The sequence below is a fragment of the Lactuca saligna genome, chromosome 1 (assembly GCF_052625555.1).
Source record: "Lactuca saligna cultivar CGN05327 chromosome 1, ASM5262555v1, whole genome shotgun sequence".
In the NCBI taxonomy this organism is placed as follows: Eukaryota; Viridiplantae; Streptophyta; class Magnoliopsida; order Asterales; family Asteraceae; genus Lactuca; species Lactuca saligna.
In genome coordinates, this window is record NC_136417.1 from 172,838,794 (window position 1) to 172,861,032 (window position 22,239).

The following is a 22,239-nucleotide window of genomic DNA, read 5'->3' on the forward strand; positions in this document are numbered from 1 at the left end:
TAATCATCAATGAACGTCACCATGTACCGCATCCCGCTAACTGATGTCTGCTTCACTGGACCAAACACATCTGAGTGAATTAACTCTAATGGCTTCTTTGCTCTAAAATTTGACTCCTTGTATGGTAATTGACGAGCTTTACCATACTGACATCCAGCACAAACAAAATTTGTTTTAACTTCAAGTTGAGGTAAGCCATTGAGCATGGATTTCTCCATTATTACCTTCAACTTGTGATAACCAACATGTCCTAGCCGTGCCTGCCATAGATCTGTTGTCTCATTCTTACGAGTCTTATCTACATAGGCAGACTCTGCGGAGAGCACATAAACGGACTCCACTCTTCGTCCTTCCATTGTTGGCTTTTCAGATATTTTAAGATCTCGATAGACCTTCACATCTTGTGGGCCAAACAAGACGTAGTTTCCTGATGATGTTAGTTGCGATACCGACAACAAGTTCTTCTTCATACCTGGCACGTGATACACATTATGTAGTGACACCATGTCAGATTTATTACCACACATGATCGTCGTTTTTCCAATCTAAGCAATTGGAAGTCGTGCATTGTTGGCTGTAAGTACCATGCGACTCCCACTGTACTCCTTCACGTCTTGTAGTTTGTTCTGATCGCCAGTCATGTGATTGGAGCATCCTAAATCAATGATCCAGTCATTTTCATAGTTGATATGCTCTCCCATCATTGTCATGAGTGCCAACTCGTTTTCTTCTATGGCACATAATGCCTCAGCATCCCATTCATCCTCTATTTCCTTTTTGGAAGTTACGACATTACTTTCCATAGACTTTTTCTTTGACCAACAATCCTTGTACATGTGGCCCCACTTTCCACAGTTGTTGCAGTTACCTTCGAACCTCCTCCCCCGAGAACTCTTATTGTCGGTCTTTTGAGATCTCCATGGTTGTGAGGTTCCTGGTTGACTCTTCCCTTTGTCAGCATTTTTGTATCCTTCTTTAGAAGGTGGCTTGAAATTCCTCCGACTTTTACTTGTGTAGAGTGCTTCTTCTTCACTCTTCAGCGTGATGCCTCCCATTTGCTTAGCCATAGCTCCTTGGCTGGACAACAAATTCTCAAACTCTACAAGTGATGGTTGAACGGGCCATCCTTGTACAGCAGTAACAAAGCTTCTATATTCCGGCCTCAGTCCATGGATAATGATTCTCTTCATTCGAGCTTCTGCAATGACGGATTGTGGATCTAGTTCAGTAATCTCCCGACATATCGACTTGACCTTGTGGAAATATTGAGCAATTGTCATGTCACGTTGTGAGATTGATAATAGCTCGTTCTCCAAAATTTGTAGTCTCGTATCATTCTTCTTTGAGAAAAGCGTCACAAACGTGTCCCAAGCTTCTTTCAGGGTGTTCTCATTCCGAATATGCTCCAACATCTCTTCTTCAATTGTGGTCTTCAAGGCAAACATTGCTTTGCCTGCTTTGATTTTCCATTTGCATAAAGCACCATTAACGTCTTCCTCTGGTGGCGTAGTTTCACTTCCACCAACGACCTCCCACAGATCTTGTCCTTGTAAGTAGGACTTCATACATGTTTCCCACGTTTTGTAGTTGTTGTTGTTGAGTTTCTTGATTCCTTCTAAGACTTAGAGATCACCCATCGTGTTGGCAGTACCTCGGTAATACCAAACAAGCTAGTTTCGACACTAAACTTGAAGAGTCACAAACTACTCACGATACAACGAGAATCACTTGTTCTCACTATCAAGAAACCTCGCTCTGATACCAGATTGTTGAACACGACTCTTTATGTGGGAAGCAACAAGACTTTTATTAAGACGCTTAAGAAGATCTTACACTTTGTGAGACTACTATACACTTTGCTTTCTTTGAGGCTTTCTTGGATGGTTTGGAGCAAATGAGCTCCATAGCTATTTATAGGCCTCTTAGGAAGGTTCTAGATACTAGCATACACTTACTACATACTAGATAGCTCTAGAACTGTCTAACATACTCTACATGCTTCCATATGTTTCTAGAACGTTCTATCATGTTCTGGAGAGGTCTAGGTTGCTCCAGTGTCTTCTAGAATGATCCATAACCTTCCAGGGTCTTCCATGTCGTTCTAGAGTATTCTAGACTCTTCCGGTATATTCCAGAGTCTTCCGTAGTCTTCCATAATGTTCTAGAATCTTCTAGAACATTCCAGAACAAGCTAAACTCTTCTAGATAATATTTGTTCTTATTAGGCTAGTGATGATCTTTAACATCATCCCCACAATGTAAATGCACCAGTAGCACCTGTAAGTCAATTTCCAGTCAATCATGGCATGCAGCCATGTCCTCATCAGAGTCAGCCTCATAATCAGATGAATAACCCTCCACGGCAAATTGGTAATCCTCCCAATGCAAATGTTGCAGTAGTTCCTTTCAATGCAAATCAATTTCATGCCATGCAGCCACGTCCTCATCAAAGTCAGCTTCATAATCAAATGAATAACCCTCCATGGCAAATTGGTAATCCTCCCAATGCAAATGCTACAGTAGTTCCTTTCAATGCAAATCAATTTCATGCCATGCAGCCACGTTAATATCTGCAGACTAAAATTTAATCAAATGAATAACCCTCCATGATCAAATGAATAACCCTCCATGGCAAATTAATATCTGCAGACTACTGCATTAAACTAAAATTTAAATAAACTTATTTACATTTGCTCTTTCGTTCTAAATTCGGAAACTTGTTTTAAAATGTAATTTTCATTATATTTTCCTTACAATTAATACACAAGATGAATACCCTTGTGCTTATCCTTTTTTTTTTCTAAGACCGAGAGGTATGTGTGAAGGATATATTTACTTATGTTTCTTCTTCTTAAAACATAAAAAGTTTAAATACAACAATTATTTATCCTTAAAATGAGTGTTTTTGGTAGAATCACTGAATTAAGAATGTACTATTTTCAATTGTCGGTATTTTTACACCTTTCTTAAGATAGCATTCTACTTTGAAATCTCTAGTAAATTCCTAAACTCTCAAGCTTGTTTTAATAAATACCCTGACTCGTCTTAAACTCGTATTTGTCCTGACTTGGATAATTAGACAATATTTCAAAAGAGTAATCAAAATATTTATGTATAACTTCCCTTATTGATGACTTAAGCCTTTAACCTTAATAAATATCTATTTTATCTTACTACTTCTTTTGATCGCCACACATGTATCTTTATTCTCTTGGAATTATCACACATTTTTAATAACAGTGTGATTATTTATCATTTCTAAACATTCAAAATGCTACCTACATAATGCGATTTAAAATATCATAAACTTTCACCGCCTTCGTTAGAAACAACGACTCTCTAACTATATTCAAATATGGTTTTATTATAGTAAGAGTACCCATAGTAGAAATTATAAGTTTGGAAATCCTTGATTGTTTCATAACTTCTTTTGTTGACGGGACTTAAATAGTTTTACGCTTGAGATGTACCAATAGCACGTATCAATAGGAACGTACCCTTAATCGATTCTCTTTCATTCGTGCTACCCCTTCTTATTGTGGAATGTATCTTTTCCAGATTTAGTATCCAACCCGGAAATGAACAAATTGTTCCTAGTCTCTTCGTTACTAGGCGGAAAATTTACGCATAGTGTTGATTTAGAATGCAACTTAAAGATTAATGCGGACTTAAAGCTGAATGCAGTTGGTGCTTCAGCAAAAATTATAGCGCTCTTTTAAGTCAGATAATATCTAATTAGACAATCTTTTTCTACTTGGTCGCCATGGTTGGATCATGATTTCCATGATCCTAGTTTCCCACAATCTAGACTGTAGAACTCGAATTAAGGAAACACTAATTTGATTATAGCTAAAGAATTAGTCTCTTCCTTTGAGGAATTAACCCAAAATAATCAAATAACTCTTTAGGTCACCATCTCCCCAATTATACAATTGTATCCAGCTGAGTTCTAATAGAATACATCATGAATTGAATTTCAGGATGAAATTCCTTCAACCGAGGGAGACTGTGACAACCGTCAAAATTCGATTCGGTTATAGATTTGATAAACTTAGTTGTACGTGTAGGAACGACACATACTAGACTTAGTAACTAGAAACTAAGTTATAACCTACTAGAAACTTGGAAACAAATAGAATCAATGGATAGTATACTTAGATTTCACATTGATATGTGAATTCTACAACTACTTAACTGTAGCGAATATCCATATTGGGGTCGCTCTTTGACTCGAACACCTTTTCATGAATCATATACACACATAATGCACTTGATCTAGTAGTATAAATTAGGCCCGAGTCTCGTAGGAACTTAAGTTAAAGTTGAAAACTAGGACTAGTATACTTGATTCCTCAATTTCGCTTGAATCTCGGAATCACTACATAGAATGTCAATAAACCGATAAAATAAGTTACAAACATTATTTATAACTATAAAAGAGTTATAATACCATAAGATAATTTGAAGTCTCAAAGATTCTATTTATTTTGATATCCAAAGATTTACAAACTCTCAAAACCCTAAATGACCTAAAAACCTAAATTTATAAAATTTGACCTCTAAAATTCAAATAAAATAATCATGAACCTTAAAATATCAAAAATAATTAAAATTAGGAAAATATGACCAAGGAAATAAATTTTAGGTCATTACCAATTACCCTTAATTTATAAGGGAAAAATCAAGGTTTTATGGATAAAAGCTAGGTTAAGTAGTATATTTTATAAAACTTTGATATTTTTATAAAAATATGATTTAAATTTTATAAAACTTAAAAGAGGGAACCCCTCTCTCCATTCAAAAGTCATATCTCTCCTCCCCATACCTCTCTTCCCCAAAATTTGAATCATTTCTCTCTTCTCCACACTCCACCTCCCACTTTTCTCTCTAAAAACTTCCCTCCTACTTCTCTCTAGAAATGACGAACATAGAAGAATAATTTGTGGGAAATATTTACCCATACAATTCTTCATAAGTTGAGATACGTTTTTGTAGTTTGGTGGCTGGTTTTGGTTCTATATAACTCCAAAGAGATGACGAGGGAGATGATCTATCCAAAGAGATAGAATCTCTCTTTTCTCTCTTTTTATTCTCTCTAAAACCCCACACATTTTCTCTCTCCCTCACCTTAAACCACGAATTTTGGCAGAAAAATTCATCCATTTCTACTCAAAAACATCAACATTTGAAGTTTTTCTTGAGGTAAAAACGAAAATCCTTCATCCCCCCTTCAATCTTCCTTCAAAATCTCAAGTTTTCTTGCATATCTTCTTCTTCTACACCATTCTATGGACGGATTATTCACATGCGTGTTCATAACCACGATTTTTATGATTATGGTGATATTATTTCACCTAAAAACCAATATGCATGTGATGATCTTCAAGCTTAGAGGCTTGATCATCAAAGTTTGTTGTTAAAAAGCATTCAAATAGGTTCATAAAGGATTTATTCCCAAATAAATATCTAAAACTTCTTTTCTGACCAAATCCAGTTTTTCCAAGAATTCCATCAACAAAATGAGATGTTCTACAAATTTTCAGAAAATTATTCATTTTTCTCAAATTATTATAATTATTGCAAGAAAATAGGTCAATAATTCATATAAAATACTTTCTGAGGTTTATAAATCATAGGTAAATTCGTGGATGACCCGAAAAGTGAATGATGACATCTCAGTGAGTTTCATCGGTTTTTGTTACTGTTTGCTATGGTTTTGAATTTTCTTTTTGTTTAATTCAAATAAATCATAAAACCAATTTAAGGAATTTTAAAATTCTATCTAATAATTTTCGCAGCTCCTATCTAATGTGGAGTACCTAGAAAAGTATTTTCAGAATTTTTCATAATGCATTCCTATTTGTCCCCGATTTTTGTATTTATAATGGACTAAAAACAAGAAAAATAGTTTTACTCATAAAAAATTAATGAAACTTTAGCATAAACTCTTATAATATATTATGGTGCTACATATAAATTTTGATGATTTTTCTCTTCTGTATGCTCTTTTTTCTTCTAATTTCCCAAGATTTAATACACTTAAATCCACAAGAATCATAGAATTGGGTTAAACAGTTTATAAATCCATTCTTACATTTTTTACAGATTCATAATGTTTAATAACAGTATTACAAAAAGTTTGGGTAATTTTGGAAACTGGTTTCTATTTATCTCCATTTTCATTAGAATAAAACACAAAAATCATAAAATTGGGTTAAACAGTTTATAAATCTATTTTTATATTTTTCCCATCTTAATTATGTGTAATGGAAGTATTATAAAAAATTTGGGGATTTTTCTTAACTTATTGTTATTTTTCGTGAATTTTTTTTTATCTATTTAGAGAATTAAATATAAGAAAAATGGTTATACATATCTATAGTCCATGAAAATTTATCTGGAAGTCTGTTAATGCAGTTAGAACCAAAAATATGAAGTTTGATAGTTTTTATTAATTGTTTAGTATTTTTTATAATTTTATGGTTATTCAAGAAATTAAAAATAGTGAAGAATAGCTAGACATATCAAAAATGCAAGAAAATTTATCTTAACATCCTTGACTTCAGTTGAAACTAAAACACAAAGTTTGGGAAATTTTAGAACTAAACTGATTTAGTTTTAGAATATTTAATCATTGGAACACCTCTTAAAATGTTAAATATTAACATTTCCATAATGAGAATTTTCCACTTAAATTGTTTTATAACAATTGATTCTTTGAAATTTGATTTCCACATAAAAATGTTTGTAACTTATCAATATTAATTTTTGACACAATATTGGCATAATTCTATTGTAGTAATATATATACTAGTATTAGATTTCGATTACAGACTCACTAGTGAATACCATTATTGTAGGAAAACGATAGTGATACGAGTGGAACGTAGTGCAAGGCACCATTTGCATCATCTCAATACATATTGTGAGTATTCACACATCCCCCTCTTTTCGGTTTTTATGTTTTGGGGTGGAAAAGCATGTCAAAAAACTGTTTATTGTTCGTTGTATTTACTTTGACTTGTATCAAACTTGGTTGCTATATGTTATTGTGTATGTGTATGATATTGTTAATTCATGAGGCCTTATCGCGTTTAAGTCCCTGGAATCAGTTCACACAACTCATTAACTCATTTGAGCCAATGGTCATTATGGATAGCGCTATTAGGAGGTAGACAACTCCTCACTCGCACGATTCGCTTGAGTGCATTTTACCATATTTCCTTATGTCAACGATAGACATAGAAGAGGGCACCCTCGGTTATTAGGCTTGGGTTGTGAACTCATGGTATAATCATTATGCACATACGAACCTTGTATCTCGTTTTAGCAACAAACTTTATTTCCCATGAGAATATGAATGTTGCATCTTATTTGGGCAACATACTTTATCTCTCATGATGACAACAAACTTTGTTTATGCAAAACTATTTACTCACTTTTGCAATATATTTCTATTTATCAAAACTTTATTTCCCATGAGAATATGAACGTTGCATCTCATTTGGGCAACATATTTTATCTCTCATGATGACAACGAACTTTGTTTATGCAAAATTATTTACTCACTTTTGCAATATATTTCTATTTATGGAAACTTTATTTCCCATGAGAATATGAACTTAGCATCTCATTTGGGCAACATACTTTATCTCTCATGATGACAATGAACTTTGTTTATGCAAACTTATTTACTCATTTTTGCAATATATTTCTATTTGTGGAAACTTTATTACCCGCTTAGCAATGAACTTCTATTTATGAAAACTTATTTACTTATTTTAAAAATAAACATTGTTTATGGAAACTGTTATCAGTATTTTGATTATCATGTTATAACATGTGCATACTTACCAACTATTTTTATAGTTGACGCTCGTTTTACATGTTTTTTTCATAAATCATCGAGTAAGTGGCACTTAGGGACACATCACTTTTAGGAGCATTCACATGTGTTGTATTTCAATTTACATTGTAATTCTTTTAAAAGTTGTTCAAACCTATTGTAAATTTGTAATGATTTTTAATACTATTGTTGGTGTTGTCTTTTTAACTTTTGCTATGAAACCCTTTGTACTGCCACGCCCCATATTTCCGCTTTAGCGGGGTGTGACAATACATATCAGAATTACCTTAGTGGATAGTGACTAAAGTGTTGAACTACCACATGAAATAGTAATCTAAACAATACATACATACATACATACATACATACATACATACATACATCTATATATATATATATATATATATATATATATATATATATATATATATATATATATATATATATCATATCTAAACATACTATGAGGATGTATTTTAAACATTTAAAATACTATGAGGGTGTATAAGGGTGTATTTTAAATATTTAAAATACTATGAAGTTTAATCTTTTAAATAAATTGGACTTTTAGTTTAATTAAGTTTAAACCATATTATTATGGATTTATTAATTCTCTCTTTTAATTAAACACGTAATTAATTTAATAAAATCCATAAGGATGTAATTTGAGCTATTTAAAATACGAAGGTTCTAAATTTAAGATTTCAATATTAAAGCTATTTAATTAAATCTTAAGTTACACAACCAAGAGGTGCATTTTTGAAACCTTTCAAATTACTAGGGTTTTAAAATATAATATTTCATAATTAAGACATTTAATCAAATTTTAAATTTCAAAACTTGAGGATAAATTTTGAAACTCTTCAAAAAAAAACTCTTGAATTTTAGAATTTAATGTTTGAGGCTTTTTAAATTCCAAAATTTGAGGGCAAATTTTGAAACTTTTAAAAACCTTTTGGATTCCAAACCATGATGACAAGTTTTGTAACTTTCTTTTAATTATAAAAGAAACCTTTCAAGTTCCATAACTTGAGGGCAAGTTATGAAGCTCTTTAAAGTCATTTAGATCAAACTTTAAACTAATAAAATAATCATATAATTTTATTTTTACTAATTTGACTTCATTCAACTCATATGACAAAACGATTCAAATTCTACAAATAATTAGTTTTTCACAAAATCAAGCAATTATCTTAAAAATTGACAAGATAATCACAATTCAAAATTTACAAATAATTAATTTATCATATAAACTATTAATTATCTTAAATTTTGATCATTATCTTTTAATTAAGATGAGGATAATTATTTTCATAACATAAAAATTGAATTTTAAACAACAAAACAATTTTTAGTAATTATCCAAATTCAAATTAACTCAAGAAATACAAATTTTGCCATCAGGTCCATCACCACCTCATGGTGATCATGCAGATTAAAAAAAAAAAAAAAAAAAAAACGATTTCCTTGCTTTGAACAATTACCAATGCATCAATATAACAGAAAACACCCATGACTCTGATACCACTGTTGGGTTTTATATACTATAACGCTCCTATGGTGCACATACAACCCTAATGTTTTGGATCTAAGTTTTCTCTAGTTATACATGCAACAAAAATATCCAAAGCATGAAACCTATAACTAGCATACAATTTTGATATTCACAATAGAAAACAAGTTAGAAGAATACCTCTTTATTGTAGCTTGTAGTCCTCGGCTTTTCAAGAGCTTAGCACCTCAAGTGTGATGCCTCAAATGGTTCACAAAACACCAAGAGCAAGAGGAGAGCTTTGAGAGAGAGGTTAGGAACACACAAAATCGGCTATACTCTTGTTGTAACACATGTGTGAACGATTTTGGCTAAGGGGTTACATATATAGTGTAGGATTCCAAGGGTCATTTTTAAAACCCTAATCCATACACTTAGGCTTATGATCCAACAACTCATATAGACTAACTCTTCATGGACTCTTATATAAACTTAGCCCATCATGGATCAATAACCCAAACCATATGTATCACTGATTTACATAATCAGTCCTCGTTAATTTAATTAGTCTTTTTTGGTCACTAAATTAATTCCAAATTAATTCTTGATCAATACTAATTAAATAACATGATTCCTCAATTAATATATTATACTTATAACATATTAATAAATCATAAATAACCTCTTTCTCAAATATCCTTCATTTCAAATTGCTTCGGTGAATGCAACCTAAAATAGACCATGCTACTCTCAGATCAAGTACATACCAATTATAGTTATGGGCTTAGACACCTAATCCAACAATTACTTGGTGGCTTTACATGCCCCAAACAAACCCAAACTCCAAAAATAGCATTCTACTTCCATGAAAGTGACCTTAACTCATGCATGAACCCATTAAGACCTTCAAGATGGTAACTTTCTGATTCTAGAACTCAAACAACACTTAGAGTGGCAACTCTAAGTTCCAAAAAACTACATGGACACAAGGGACATCATCCATAGGAACAAAGAGTCCATAAACCCAATCTTAAAAGAGATCTAAGAGAATAACCACCCAGTTCAGAACTGTATACCTTATATGAATGCCAAATGTTGATAAGGTTCTGGATCTATAAGCCTTTGCTCCTTTGATGATGCTTCAACAATGGACATATTCCTTTAAAACACCAAAATGCTCTTCTAATGGCCTTTCAAGCTCTAATAACACACATGAAAGGATTAAGGTTTCGTGGGTACTGTCTAAGGGTGAGAGGGAGGCTGGTCATAAGGTCATAATGTTCTTTATATAGTGCTCAACCCTAAAATTTAGGGTTTGGGGACTCTGAACGTACGTTGGGCGTACGCCTCCCACACCCGCATCCACTTAACCCCTCTACGTTGGGCATACCCCAACTTACGTTGGGCGTACTCTCGTGCATGCCACCTTGTATACATGGGGTTTCCTTGCCACTTTAATAAATAAAAAAACATTCATTTATTAAAATAGATTTGCTTTTAAGGTCATTAAAAAATAAATAAAAATTGAAAGTGTATCAACTTTACAATAAAATTAATCTCAAGACAAATGATAAAAGTTAACCTATAGTTAATTATTTATAATGAGTTTTTTCGAAAAAAATACAATTTCAACCAATGAAAATATTTTAAAAATTAATAAGGTTATTTATATTGTAAAATGGGAGTTGTTTTTAACCGACCCATAAATTTGATTACATTTGCTGCCATTTTAACGTGGTCATACCAATTTTGAGGATTTTGGGGTATTTTTATATTTTCTCTTAGGGAAATCTTCAGAAAAGTCCCAATATTTACGGAAAAGTTACACTTTAGTCCCAAGATTTTTTTTTTGAACGAAAAAGTCCTGAAAACCGGCAAAAATTTGCAGTTTGACCCTTTTTGACCGGTTGAAACCGGTACCAAACTAATTTGGGACTATTTCGTAAACTAATCCAAAATATTGGGATTTTTCAGTAAACAAAAAATATTAGGACTTTTCTGTAAACAAAAATATTAGGACTTTTCTATAAACAAAACCTTAATTATTATTATTGTTATTATTATTATTATTATTAAAAATATAAATAAGAATACTATTTTTTGAACTTGTTATTTTTAATATTATTACTAATACATATAAATGCATTAAATGAAAAAAATATTATTAATAACATTGTTTAAGGGTGGAGGTGGAGGAGATGGTGATGTTTTTAGTATTGAAATCGTGAATGTCTACTTGTATATTTTTACTTTGTATATGGTCATTTCATATTTGTTATTATTGTTTTCAATTCAGAATATTAATATTTAACAATTTGAAAGAAGTTGCATATTAATAGTTTAAGGTAGTAGAGTTTCTCATTTTGTATATAAAATTGTTTAAGGTTGAAGAATTACTTTCCAAATCCAACAAATCCACTACAAACATCTACATAAGTAACCTATATTAAAATTCGAAAGTATTAATTACAATATTTTGTTTAACAAAAAGTAATAGGAATAATTCAAAAGTATTATTCAAAATTCAAAAGTATTAATCCAAAAAACATGTCCTATTACTTTTTATTGAACAAGATATTGTAATTAATATTTTTGAATTTTGATATGGGCTACCTATGTAGATGTTTGTAGTGGATCTGTTGGATTTGGAAAATAATCCTTCTACTGTAAACATTTTTATATACAAAGTGAGAAATCCTTCTAACTTAAACTATTTATAAAGAATTTTACAAATATGCAACTTCTTTTAAATTGTTAAGTATTATTATTTTTAATTGAAAACAATAACAACAAATGTGAAATGGCCATATAAAAAGTAAAAATATACAAGTAAACATGCATGATTTCAATGCTAAAGGCAGCAACATCTCCTCCACCTCCACCCTTAAACAATGTCATTAATATTATTTTTTCATTTAAATACATTTATATGTATTAGTAACAATATTAATAATAACAAGTTCAAAAAAAAGTATTCTTATTTATATTTTTAATAATAATAATAATAATAATAATAATAATAATGATGATGATGATGATGATGATGATGATGATGATGATGATGATGATGATGATGATGATGATAATAATAATAATAATAATAATAATAATAATAATAATTATAATAATAACAATAATAATAATTAAGGTTTTGTTTATAGAAAAGTCCTAATATTTTTGTTTACAGAAAAATCCTAATATTTTTTGTTTACTGAAAAATCCCAATATTTTGGATTAGTTTACGAAATAGTCCCAAATTAGTTTGGTACCGGTTTCAACCGGTCAAAAAGGGTCAAACTGCAAATTTTTGCCGGTTTTCAGGACTTTTTCGTTCAAAAAAAAAAATCTTGGGACTAAAGTGTAACTTTTCCGTAAATATTGGGACTTTTCTGAAGATTTCCCTTTTCTCTTAAACATTTAAGTCGATTGATTCGAATATTTGTAATTATTACCCACTCATAAGTCACAAGGGGTTAACAGTGATTTTGAGAATGCTCTGATAAATCCCACAGAATCCCCAATTCAGATTTCCACGATCCAAACAGTTTTTGACAAGATTTGAAATAGTCAAATACGCAAGAATCTCTAGATCTGCTGCAGAAGAAGATGGTTTGGGGCTGCTAATCAGGTTTCGAATTTTCTAGAACAGGGAAAACTGGGACGAATCGTCTCCTTGGTTTACTCAATACTTTCTCTACACTTTTAATCAACTAGAAGAACTAGGACAATGAGATGAGAGGGAATTTCAAATCTTGAAGGAAACATGATAACGAGTAATGGGTCATTGGATCTCTAAGACGATCAAGTAATGTGTCATTACAATCTCCATTAACAACAGAATTTGATCAATCAACGCCACCGGTTACTTACAGGAAGACCTCAAATTATGTTTATCGGTAAAGAGAAGGATGAGATGTTCATGTGGATCTTCAAATTCGCAGCTCGAAAGAAGCTTGGAATGCTGCTCCTGTGTTTTGTTTCAATAGCAGTCGTGTTGTGGATACTTTATGTCGGCAAGGGTTTGTTCTTCGTTTCTCTAAAATCAATCAATTATAGCTCTTACACATTTGACTTTCGAGTGTTAAACCAGTTGAATTTCTGTTGAAAATAGTATTGACTTAGATCTATAATCAAAGGTACTAAACAACGAAATCTATTTCCGAATTCTGGATTCGGAAAGTGTTAGGTTTTAGGAACTTAAATTTATCCTCTTCAAAACTATGCCAAAACTCGCTTATTAAATGTGAATATGTAATGAGACAATATCAATCTACTTGGCTTCATAAGCAAAGCACTATTGTTATCATGAGCATCGAATTCAACCATTAAATGCTGCTATACTTTTGAATTAGGTTTTATAGTATAAACAAATTATGCCCTAAAATGAATATTCTTCATTCTTTTGGTTGTTTTCAGGTGAGGTTACTCAAGAATTAGGCTCTGTGAGGAGCTTAGGGTTCATAAACATATCAACTGTAGGATTTTCTGGACATTCTTCACCTAATGATGAAATAAAGATTACCATTTATAATGATAAAAAAATTACAAGTCAATCTCCTCCACCTCCTATTTATAATACCGGATATACCCTTCTTCCTGGGAACCCTTGTGAGACCTTTACATTGCCTCCACCACCAGCTGATAAAAAAAGAATTGGGCCACGTCGTAAGTTCATAAATTTTTTTTTTTCCTTTTATAATTTTAAATCCCTTAAAATATTCATCCACTTTTTCTTTCTGTTTTGACACTTTTCTATGTTTCAGCATGTCCTGTGTGTTATCTTCCTGTGGAAGAAGCAATTAATTTGATGCCAAAAGCTCCTTCATTTTCTCCTATTCTCCAAAATCTGACTTACATTCATGAAGAGAATTCAACTAAAAGTGAGTTTGGAGGCTCGGTTTTTGGTGGGTATCCTTCTTTAAAGCAGAGGCTTGAATCTTATGATGTTAAAGAGTCGATGAAGATTCATTGTGGGTAAGTTATCTCTGGAATCCATCATCATTTAACAAATGGAAGGAATGGAATCTGACAAAGGAATTGGAATATGAAGGAATTATAATCTTCCATGTGTTTTGTTGACATGAAATTCAATTGTAAAAACCACATATTCTTTACAATCTTATTTATTTTTAAGTGGTGATCTCATAAAAGACCTTATATTTTGTGTTCTTTTTCTTGATTAAACCTCAAGTTTATTTTTTGCCTGAAAAGGAGCTTGTATTTTTTCTGAAAAAACCCTAAAATTTGTCTTTCTTTTTTTTTTTTTTTTTTTCGAAAAAAACCCTCAACTTTTGAAATGCTTCGAAATAAACCCTCAACTTTTTTAGTTTTTCTCGAAAAAGCCCTCACATTTTACAATTTTTTTAACGACTAAAATGGCCAGATCGGAAAAAGTGAAAAAATACAAGGTCTTTTTCAGGCAAAAAAATAAAGTTGAGGTTTAATCCGGAAAAAACACAAAATACAAGGTCTTTTAAGTTTTATGAGATTAACCCTTTTATTTATATTCAAATTTATATTGTGTATTATAGATATAAACAACTGAAATTTTCTATGTATTTTGGTTTTTTAATAGAAAAGAAAGAGTGGAATTGTATTCCTTCCACATTCCCATAGGAATAAAAAAAATCCATAAACAATGGAATTGTATTCCTTCCACTTCCATTCATTTGTCAACCGAACCTTCCATGGAATGGAATCTTGAATTCCAATTCCATCAATGATTCTGTCACTGATTCTCTTGTAACTAAAGATTTGTCAGAGGAGATAAACCAGGACACAATACAGGATTTGACATCAATGATTCAGATCTTTTTGAGATGAATCAATGTCAAGGAGTTCTTGTTGCATCTGCAATATTTGGTATCTTTATCTATAAATCTTCTTTACATATTTTCCCGAAAAGACGAGAATGCCCTTCTCATACTCATGGATGATTTAATCTTGGCAGGAGCATATGATTTGATTCAACAACCAAAGAACATCAGTGAAGCTTCAAAGAAAAACGTTTGCTTTTTCATGTTTATCGATGAACAAACACAAAAATTTCTTAAAAATTCAAATGATTTAAATGATAACAACAACAAGAAAATAGGGTTATGGAAAATCATTGTTGTCCATAATCTACCATATACAGACCCCAGACGAAATGGAAAGGTAATTAAAAAAAAAAAAACATTTCCCATTTTGTGGGCCCCATCTATATGATGTATGTATGATGTATGATGTATGAATGGCAGATACCAAAGCTTCTACTACATAGGCTTTTCCCAAATGTTAGGTATTCATTATGGGTGGATGCAAAACTTGAGCTTGTTGTGGATCCTTATCAAATTCTCGAAAGGTTTTATTTTATTTTTTTTTTTAATTTCATAATATCATAATAGAAATCATTTTTATATGACAAATAACTTTTATTATTATTTTATTTCATAAAATTCAGGTTTTTGTGGAGGAAAAATACGAGTTTTGCAATATCTAGACATTATAAACGGTTTGATGTGTTTGTAGAAGCTGAAGCTAATAAAGCAGCTGCAAAATATGACAACGCCTCCATTGACTTTCAAGTTGACTTTTATAAAACCGAGGGTTTGACCCCATATTCTGAGTCAAAGCTTCCGATTACAAGTGGTAAAACTTTTTTTTTTTTTTCAATTCGCATTATTAAAAAAATGCCGTAATAATAAATAAATAAAAATTTTCAGATGTTCCTGAAGGATGTGTGGTAATACGAGAACATATTCCAATTTCAAATCTTTTCACATGTTTATGGTTTAATGAAGTTGATCGATTCACTTCGAGAGATCAAATTAGTTTTTCTACTGTAAGAGATAAAATCATGTTCAACACAAATTGGACTCTTTATATGTTCTTGGATTGTGAAAGGCGAAACTTTGTTGTTCAGGTAATAAATTTTTATTTTTTTTATTTTAAAAAATAAATAAATAAATCATAGCATCGTATTTTAATCTTTCGTTTGTATATGTGAAGGGATACCACCGAGACATTTTGGAACATTGGGCACCACCACCCCCTCCAACTTTTCAACTTGCTGTTTCTAGTCCCTCACCTTCTCCCATCCCCTTTGATGAAACACCCAAACAAATTGTTACTAGACTCCGTAGAGATAGAAAATCAAGACGCCACCGTAAAATTCATGTAAAAAGTCAAAGTCAAAGTCAAAGTTAAATTCAAAGTCAAAGCTAAATTCTTGTAGAGAAAAAAAAAAGGCAAATTTTTTCGTTTGTTATCGGAATACAAATCATTTTAGGGCCCGCGAAAATCCGTGGAAGAGGAATGTTGTTCAAAAAAGGTACATATACTGATATACATATTGTATAAGGAAAAAAAAATCTAGAAAAACGCTTTGTATTTTCACTATTTTGTAGGTTTAGTTATTTAACTATTTTCTGTAGTGATTAAACTATTGTGATTTTTTATTTTTTATGGTCGCTCGAGGTAAATTACAAAAAAAAAAAAAAAAAAAAAAAACCGTCATGGTTCACGATTTTGTTGATTTAGCCACTTTTTATTGGTTTAGCTATTGAGTTATTTTTATAATGGTAAATTACAAATGTGGTCCCTGTGTTTTACCAAAACTTGCAAGTTCAGTCCAAATTTCTAGATCGTCGTAGTGTTGTCCTTGGGTGAGCATTTTGTTGCAGATATAGTCCTTGCCCCATCTAAAATAACTTCAAAAATTTGGACTAAACTTGCAATTTTGGACAAATCCACAATGAAATACAAACGTAAGAACGGGAAAATTTCAAAATTTGGACTAAACTTGTAATTTGTGTAAAGCATAGGGACCAAATTTGTAAATGGGAAAACTGGTTTGTTTAAACGGTCAAAAAAAAAGATATAATGGTGTCTTTAATCACCATATAATTATATAATTATATATGCTTCTAAACAGTTGAAATACTTTATTTCTTACTTATATCATGATGTCAACAGAGAAAGAAGGTGATCACGCTTGAGCATGCAAGGGTGTGCTTGTTTGAGTTGTAAGTTGTGTAATGGTCATGGGGTTTGAGCTTAATGCTTTATGGATGTGTGGACCCCACACGTGCTAAAATGGCAATATGAACTTTTGGGAGATGGTGTTACATAAAGTGTGATGCATAGTTAAAAAATAGTGTTAAGAAATTTTGTTACAAAAAGGTTAATGTTAGGATCAAACTTTAGATTTGATGATGTTTAGAAATCATATAGGTAAGCTGCCATGAGTAGTCAGCTTCTTTTTCCCTTATGAATGTGTAGTCTTGTTTAATAAAAGTGGTTGAATGTGTAATGATGTCAAAGTGTTGTATAAATAAATAATGTTCTTTTTTAGACTAAATTAACATAGAGTACAAAATTGAAAATATAATACTAGATTAATTAATAACCTCGATAAAATTAATAATTTATCCGGTTGTAGCTTGAGACCAATACAAAATTCGATCCCAATTGATAAAATAATAAAATAATAATTTTTTTGAGATTCCAATGTAAATATATTGGCTCTAGCGAAACTGTAAATTAATAATTACTAAAATATTCCAAAATTCTAGAATTGTCTAGTAAAAAAAAAAATCTATAGTTACTTGTTTTTTTTGTGAATTTCAAATCTATATTAATTAAGTTCATCTTTAAATCTCTTATTTGCAGTTAAGAGTTGGGGCACTGTATTCTCGTATTGCAACAAAAAGTTGTGAAGAGTTGTTACCGCTTGCAATGCTTCTTTCCGAGTGACCGGTTCCAAAGCTATCGAATCATCATCAACCGAATTTTGAACGATATCCACGATAATTTTTTCAATGCTTTGAACCTCGTAACATTAATTATTTTCACCTGGATAATCCAAAAACTCCTTCACATCCATTAATATCTGAATGTACATGAGAATTTTGAAGATTCTTGTTTCTGTTTTATTCAAATGGATAAAGTGAACGGATATAAATTTTTTGAAGGTCGATGCATTAATTTGCGAGTTGCTCACGAATATAAACCAACTTTTTAAATTAATGATTTATTAATTTATCGATATAATTATATTTTACTAAATTAATAAAATATCTCAATCCAACAATATTAATTTATAGAGGTTTTACTGTAATAGATAATACGATCATCAATTTTAAGACATTTCCTGCCTAGTTTTACAAGATTCACTAGTCAGATGATAGGTAGATCATTTTGGCTAATTTTCCAATCAGTCTACTAGTCAAGTGTATCCAACTCACTAGCAATGACTAAATTACATGGTGCTCATAACATGGAAATCCAAAGAAAAACGAAAAATATATATGCGCATGTAGCTAGGTAGCTTTTTGATGGTAATCACAGAAGAAGGAAACAAGAATCTAAAATTTAGTTTCTACGTAAAACTCATGTAAGTGACAAAGAAGGAAAAAAAACCTTTCAACATGAAATAGAAAATTGAGTGTGCATAAAACTTGTCTAAATCACGAAAAATCCACATATATCACCAACACAACCATTGTTCACTGTTTGGATACAACTGAATAGTCGAATTAAACATTTTAAATTGAATTATTTGATTCGTATATTTAGATTTTTGGACCGATTTCAACAAAACTGAATTATTATTTTGGATTGATTTTGATTTGCAAAATAATAACTGAATAATTAAAAAAATGAATAACAATTTATTATTTATTTATTTTTAATATATATTTATAATTTTTTCAACAACATTCAAAAAAATTCACCAACTAAAAAACCTTAATATGCATTTTCTTTCGAAAAATTTATCTATAAAATATTAAACTATAATATATTTTTAGTAGTTTGTTTATAAATTTTAAAAGACAAATAAATAGTTTCTTGTTTTTTCTTCTATAAAAGTTGACTAATATTCTAATTATATATGGGTTTAAAATGTTCCATTTTTTGAATATCGATTTATAAAAATCAATCCAACCAAATTGTAATTAATGTTAGACCAGTCCAGTGGACGGTTGAGCGGTATAATTAAAAAAATTGCTTTTAAGTTGTTCTATATCATAATTATATCAATTGTTACCATGCATTGTAGAATGAAAAAACTACCCAAATAAATAACATATGAAAGAAAAAGAAAAACATAAAATGACTATAAAATAAAAACCATAGCAATCTAGTAACTTACAATGTCACATTTAATCTTCATTTGACATGAAAACCAAAAGATAAGAAGCATAGAGGAGTTAAATCTTCATTTAATCTAGTGTTGTCCTTGGGTGTGCATTTTGTTATGGATATGGTCGTTGCTCCATATAAAATGATTTAAAGTATTTGGACTAAACTTGCAATTTTGAATAAAGCAAAGGGCCAAATCTACAATGAAATACAAACAAAAGAATGACATTGGGTAAATTCAAAATTTGAACTAAACTTGCAATTTGTGTAAAGCTTAGGGACCAAATCTGTAAATGGGAAAAGTGGTTTGTTTAAACGGTCAAAAAAATATATAATGGTTTAATCACCATATACAATTGTTATGTAGCTAAATCGATAACACGATTAAAGCACATTTGTGTTTTTCTTTAGTTTGCCCTATTACATATAGTATAAATTTTTTATTTTGTTCTCCTTTGTGTATATATTTTTACACGTTATTTTTGTTGTATATATGCTTCTAAACAATTGAACTACTTCATTTCTTACTTATATCATAATGTCTATAGAGAAAGAAGGTGATCACCACGCTTGAACATGAGACCTATTTACATACCCATTTAAAAAAAGAAACACTCATTTATATCTATCTGCCCATATTAAGTGAGATATTGAATCCATTAAGTAAAAAAAAAAAAGCATTTATAGATTTGTGGACCCCACATGCTAAAATGGCACTATGGACTTTTTGGGTGTTGGTGTTAGTCATAAAGTGTGATGCAAAGTTCAAAGGTAATTTTAAGAAATTTTGGTACAAAAAGGTTAATGTTAGGATCAAACTTTAGATTTGATGATGTTTAGAAATCATATAGTTAAGCTCAGCTTTGGTTGATTAAGACTTGGGGTCTTTTTTTTCCATTATGAAGTCTTGTATGGATAAAATGGTGGAATGTGAATGTGTAATAACGAAGTGTATGTTTAAATAATGTAATTTTTTTGGCTTAAATGAACTGATTGATGGTTAAAATTATAAAATAACCACATTAGAGGATTTAAAAATTAAATAAAAGAATAATACTCCCTCCATCTTAATATTATAGTCTATCTTTCATTTTTGATTTGTACCAAAATAATAATCTACTTCTAAAAATAAATATTATTTTTACCAAAATACTCTCTCATTATTACTTAACAAACTAAACATTTAATGGAACATTAAATACAAAGTAAGGATAAAATTGTTATTTTATTTTATAAAGTTAGTGATAATTAATGCTTTCTTAATCTGTGTGTTTTTTTGTCTATGGACAATAATATTGGGACGAAGGGAGTATGATATTAACGTAAGTTGAAGCGATAGAATTAAATGCAAATATGCATTATAGTCGATTTGCAATTTCATTACCCTCGTTAAATGTTATAGTAAAATAAGTTGAAGCGATAGATAATTTGTCTTAAATGTTATATGAAATTATGTCCAGCAAAACATGCAACTACTTTATCAGATCCATATATAGAAAATTACATAAAAACAGAGACATACTGATACCACATTCATGTTTGTATGCTTGGAATAAGAAAACAAAGACGTAAACAATTAAGATATTTATAGATGATTGTTTGTTAAGTAGAACATTGTAACAAAATGGAACGATAGGTGACCTTTGTGAACAAGCCTTTTTTGAGAACATAATACCATAATTGTAAAGATTTTAAAACATTTCTTGCCTAGTTTTACAAGATTCACTAGTTTATGAATAGGTAGACTTTTTGGATAATTTTCTAGGGAAATCTTTAGAAAAATCTCAATATTTACAGAAAAGTTACATTTTAGTCTCAAGATTTTTTTTGGACGAAAAAGTGCTAAAAACCAGCAAAAAATTACAGTTTGACCCTTTTTGACTGGTTGAAACCGGTACCAAATTAATTTGGGACTACTTCATAAAATAAACAAAAATATTGGACTTTTCTATAAACAAAAAATATTAAGATTTTTTTGTAAACAAAAATATTATGATTTTTCTACAAACAAAACCTTATTATTATTATTATTATTATTATTATTATTATTATTATTATTATTATTATTATTATTATTATTATTATTATTATAAATAAGAATACTATTTGTTGAACTTGTAATTATTAATATTGTTACTAATACATATAAATGCATTTAAATGAAAAAAAAAATACTATTAATAACATTGTTTAAGGGTGGAGGTGGAGGAGATGGTGATGCTTTTAGCATTGAAATCATAAATGTTTGTTTGTATATTTTTACTTTGTATATAGTCATTTCACATTTGTTATTATTGATTTCAATTTAGAATAATAATACTTAACAATTTAAAAGAAGTTGCATATTTGTAAAATTGTTTATAAATAGTTTAAGGTAGAAGGATTTCTCACTTTGTATATAAAAACTTTAAGGTAGAATGATTACTTTCCAAATCCAGCAGTTCCACTACAAACATCTACATAGGTAGCTCATATCAAAATTCAAAACTATTAATTACAATATCTTGTTTAATAAAAAGTAATAGGATATGTTTTTTAGATTAATACTTTTGAATTTAGATTAATATTTTTGATTTATTCTTATTACTTTTTATTAAACAAGATATTGTAATTAACACTTTTGAATTTTGATATGGGTTACCTATGTAGATGTTTGTAGTGGATTTGTTGGATTTGGAAAGTAATTCTTTTACCTTAAACAATTTTATATAAAAAGTAAGAAACCCTTCTACCTTATACTATTTATAAACAATTTTATAAATATACAACTTCTTTT

At 30.2% G+C, this 22,239-nt stretch overlaps 2 protein-coding genes across 3 annotated transcripts; one reads left to right on the forward strand and one right to left on the reverse strand.

Annotated features, from left to right (window-relative positions):
- Window positions 1-545: 545 nt before the first annotated feature.
- LOC145013712 (uncharacterized) lies at window positions 546-1,565 on the reverse strand. Its single transcript, XM_078972200.1, has one exon. It carries the CDS (start codon window positions 1,563-1,565, stop codon window positions 546-548), a length of 1,020 nt encoding a protein of 339 aa, XP_078828326.1.
- Window positions 1,566-12,795: 11,230 nt separating this feature from the next.
- LOC145046124 (putative hexosyltransferase MUCI70) lies at window positions 12,796-17,641 on the forward strand. 2 transcript variants are annotated; one of them, XR_013681958.1, is made up of 10 exons: window positions 12,796-13,357; window positions 13,755-14,003; window positions 14,102-14,312; window positions 15,091-15,200; window positions 15,289-15,494; window positions 15,578-15,681; window positions 15,781-15,968; window positions 16,043-16,242; window positions 16,329-16,650; window positions 17,295-17,641. XR_013681958.1 is itself a non-coding variant. In XM_078994412.1 (9 exons), the coding sequence occupies exons 1-9, from the start codon at window positions 13,225-13,227 to the stop codon at window positions 16,524-16,526; spliced, it is 1,599 nt and encodes a 532-aa protein (XP_078850538.1). In that variant the 5' UTR covers window positions 12,796-13,224; the 3' UTR covers window positions 16,527-16,779. The 2 variants fall into 2 exon arrangements, 1 of the variants encoding a protein (XP_078850538.1); XM_078994412.1 differs by lacking the exon at window positions 17,295-17,641 and having other exon boundaries at window positions 16,329-16,779.
- The last annotated feature ends 4,598 nt before the right edge of the window (window positions 17,642-22,239 follow it).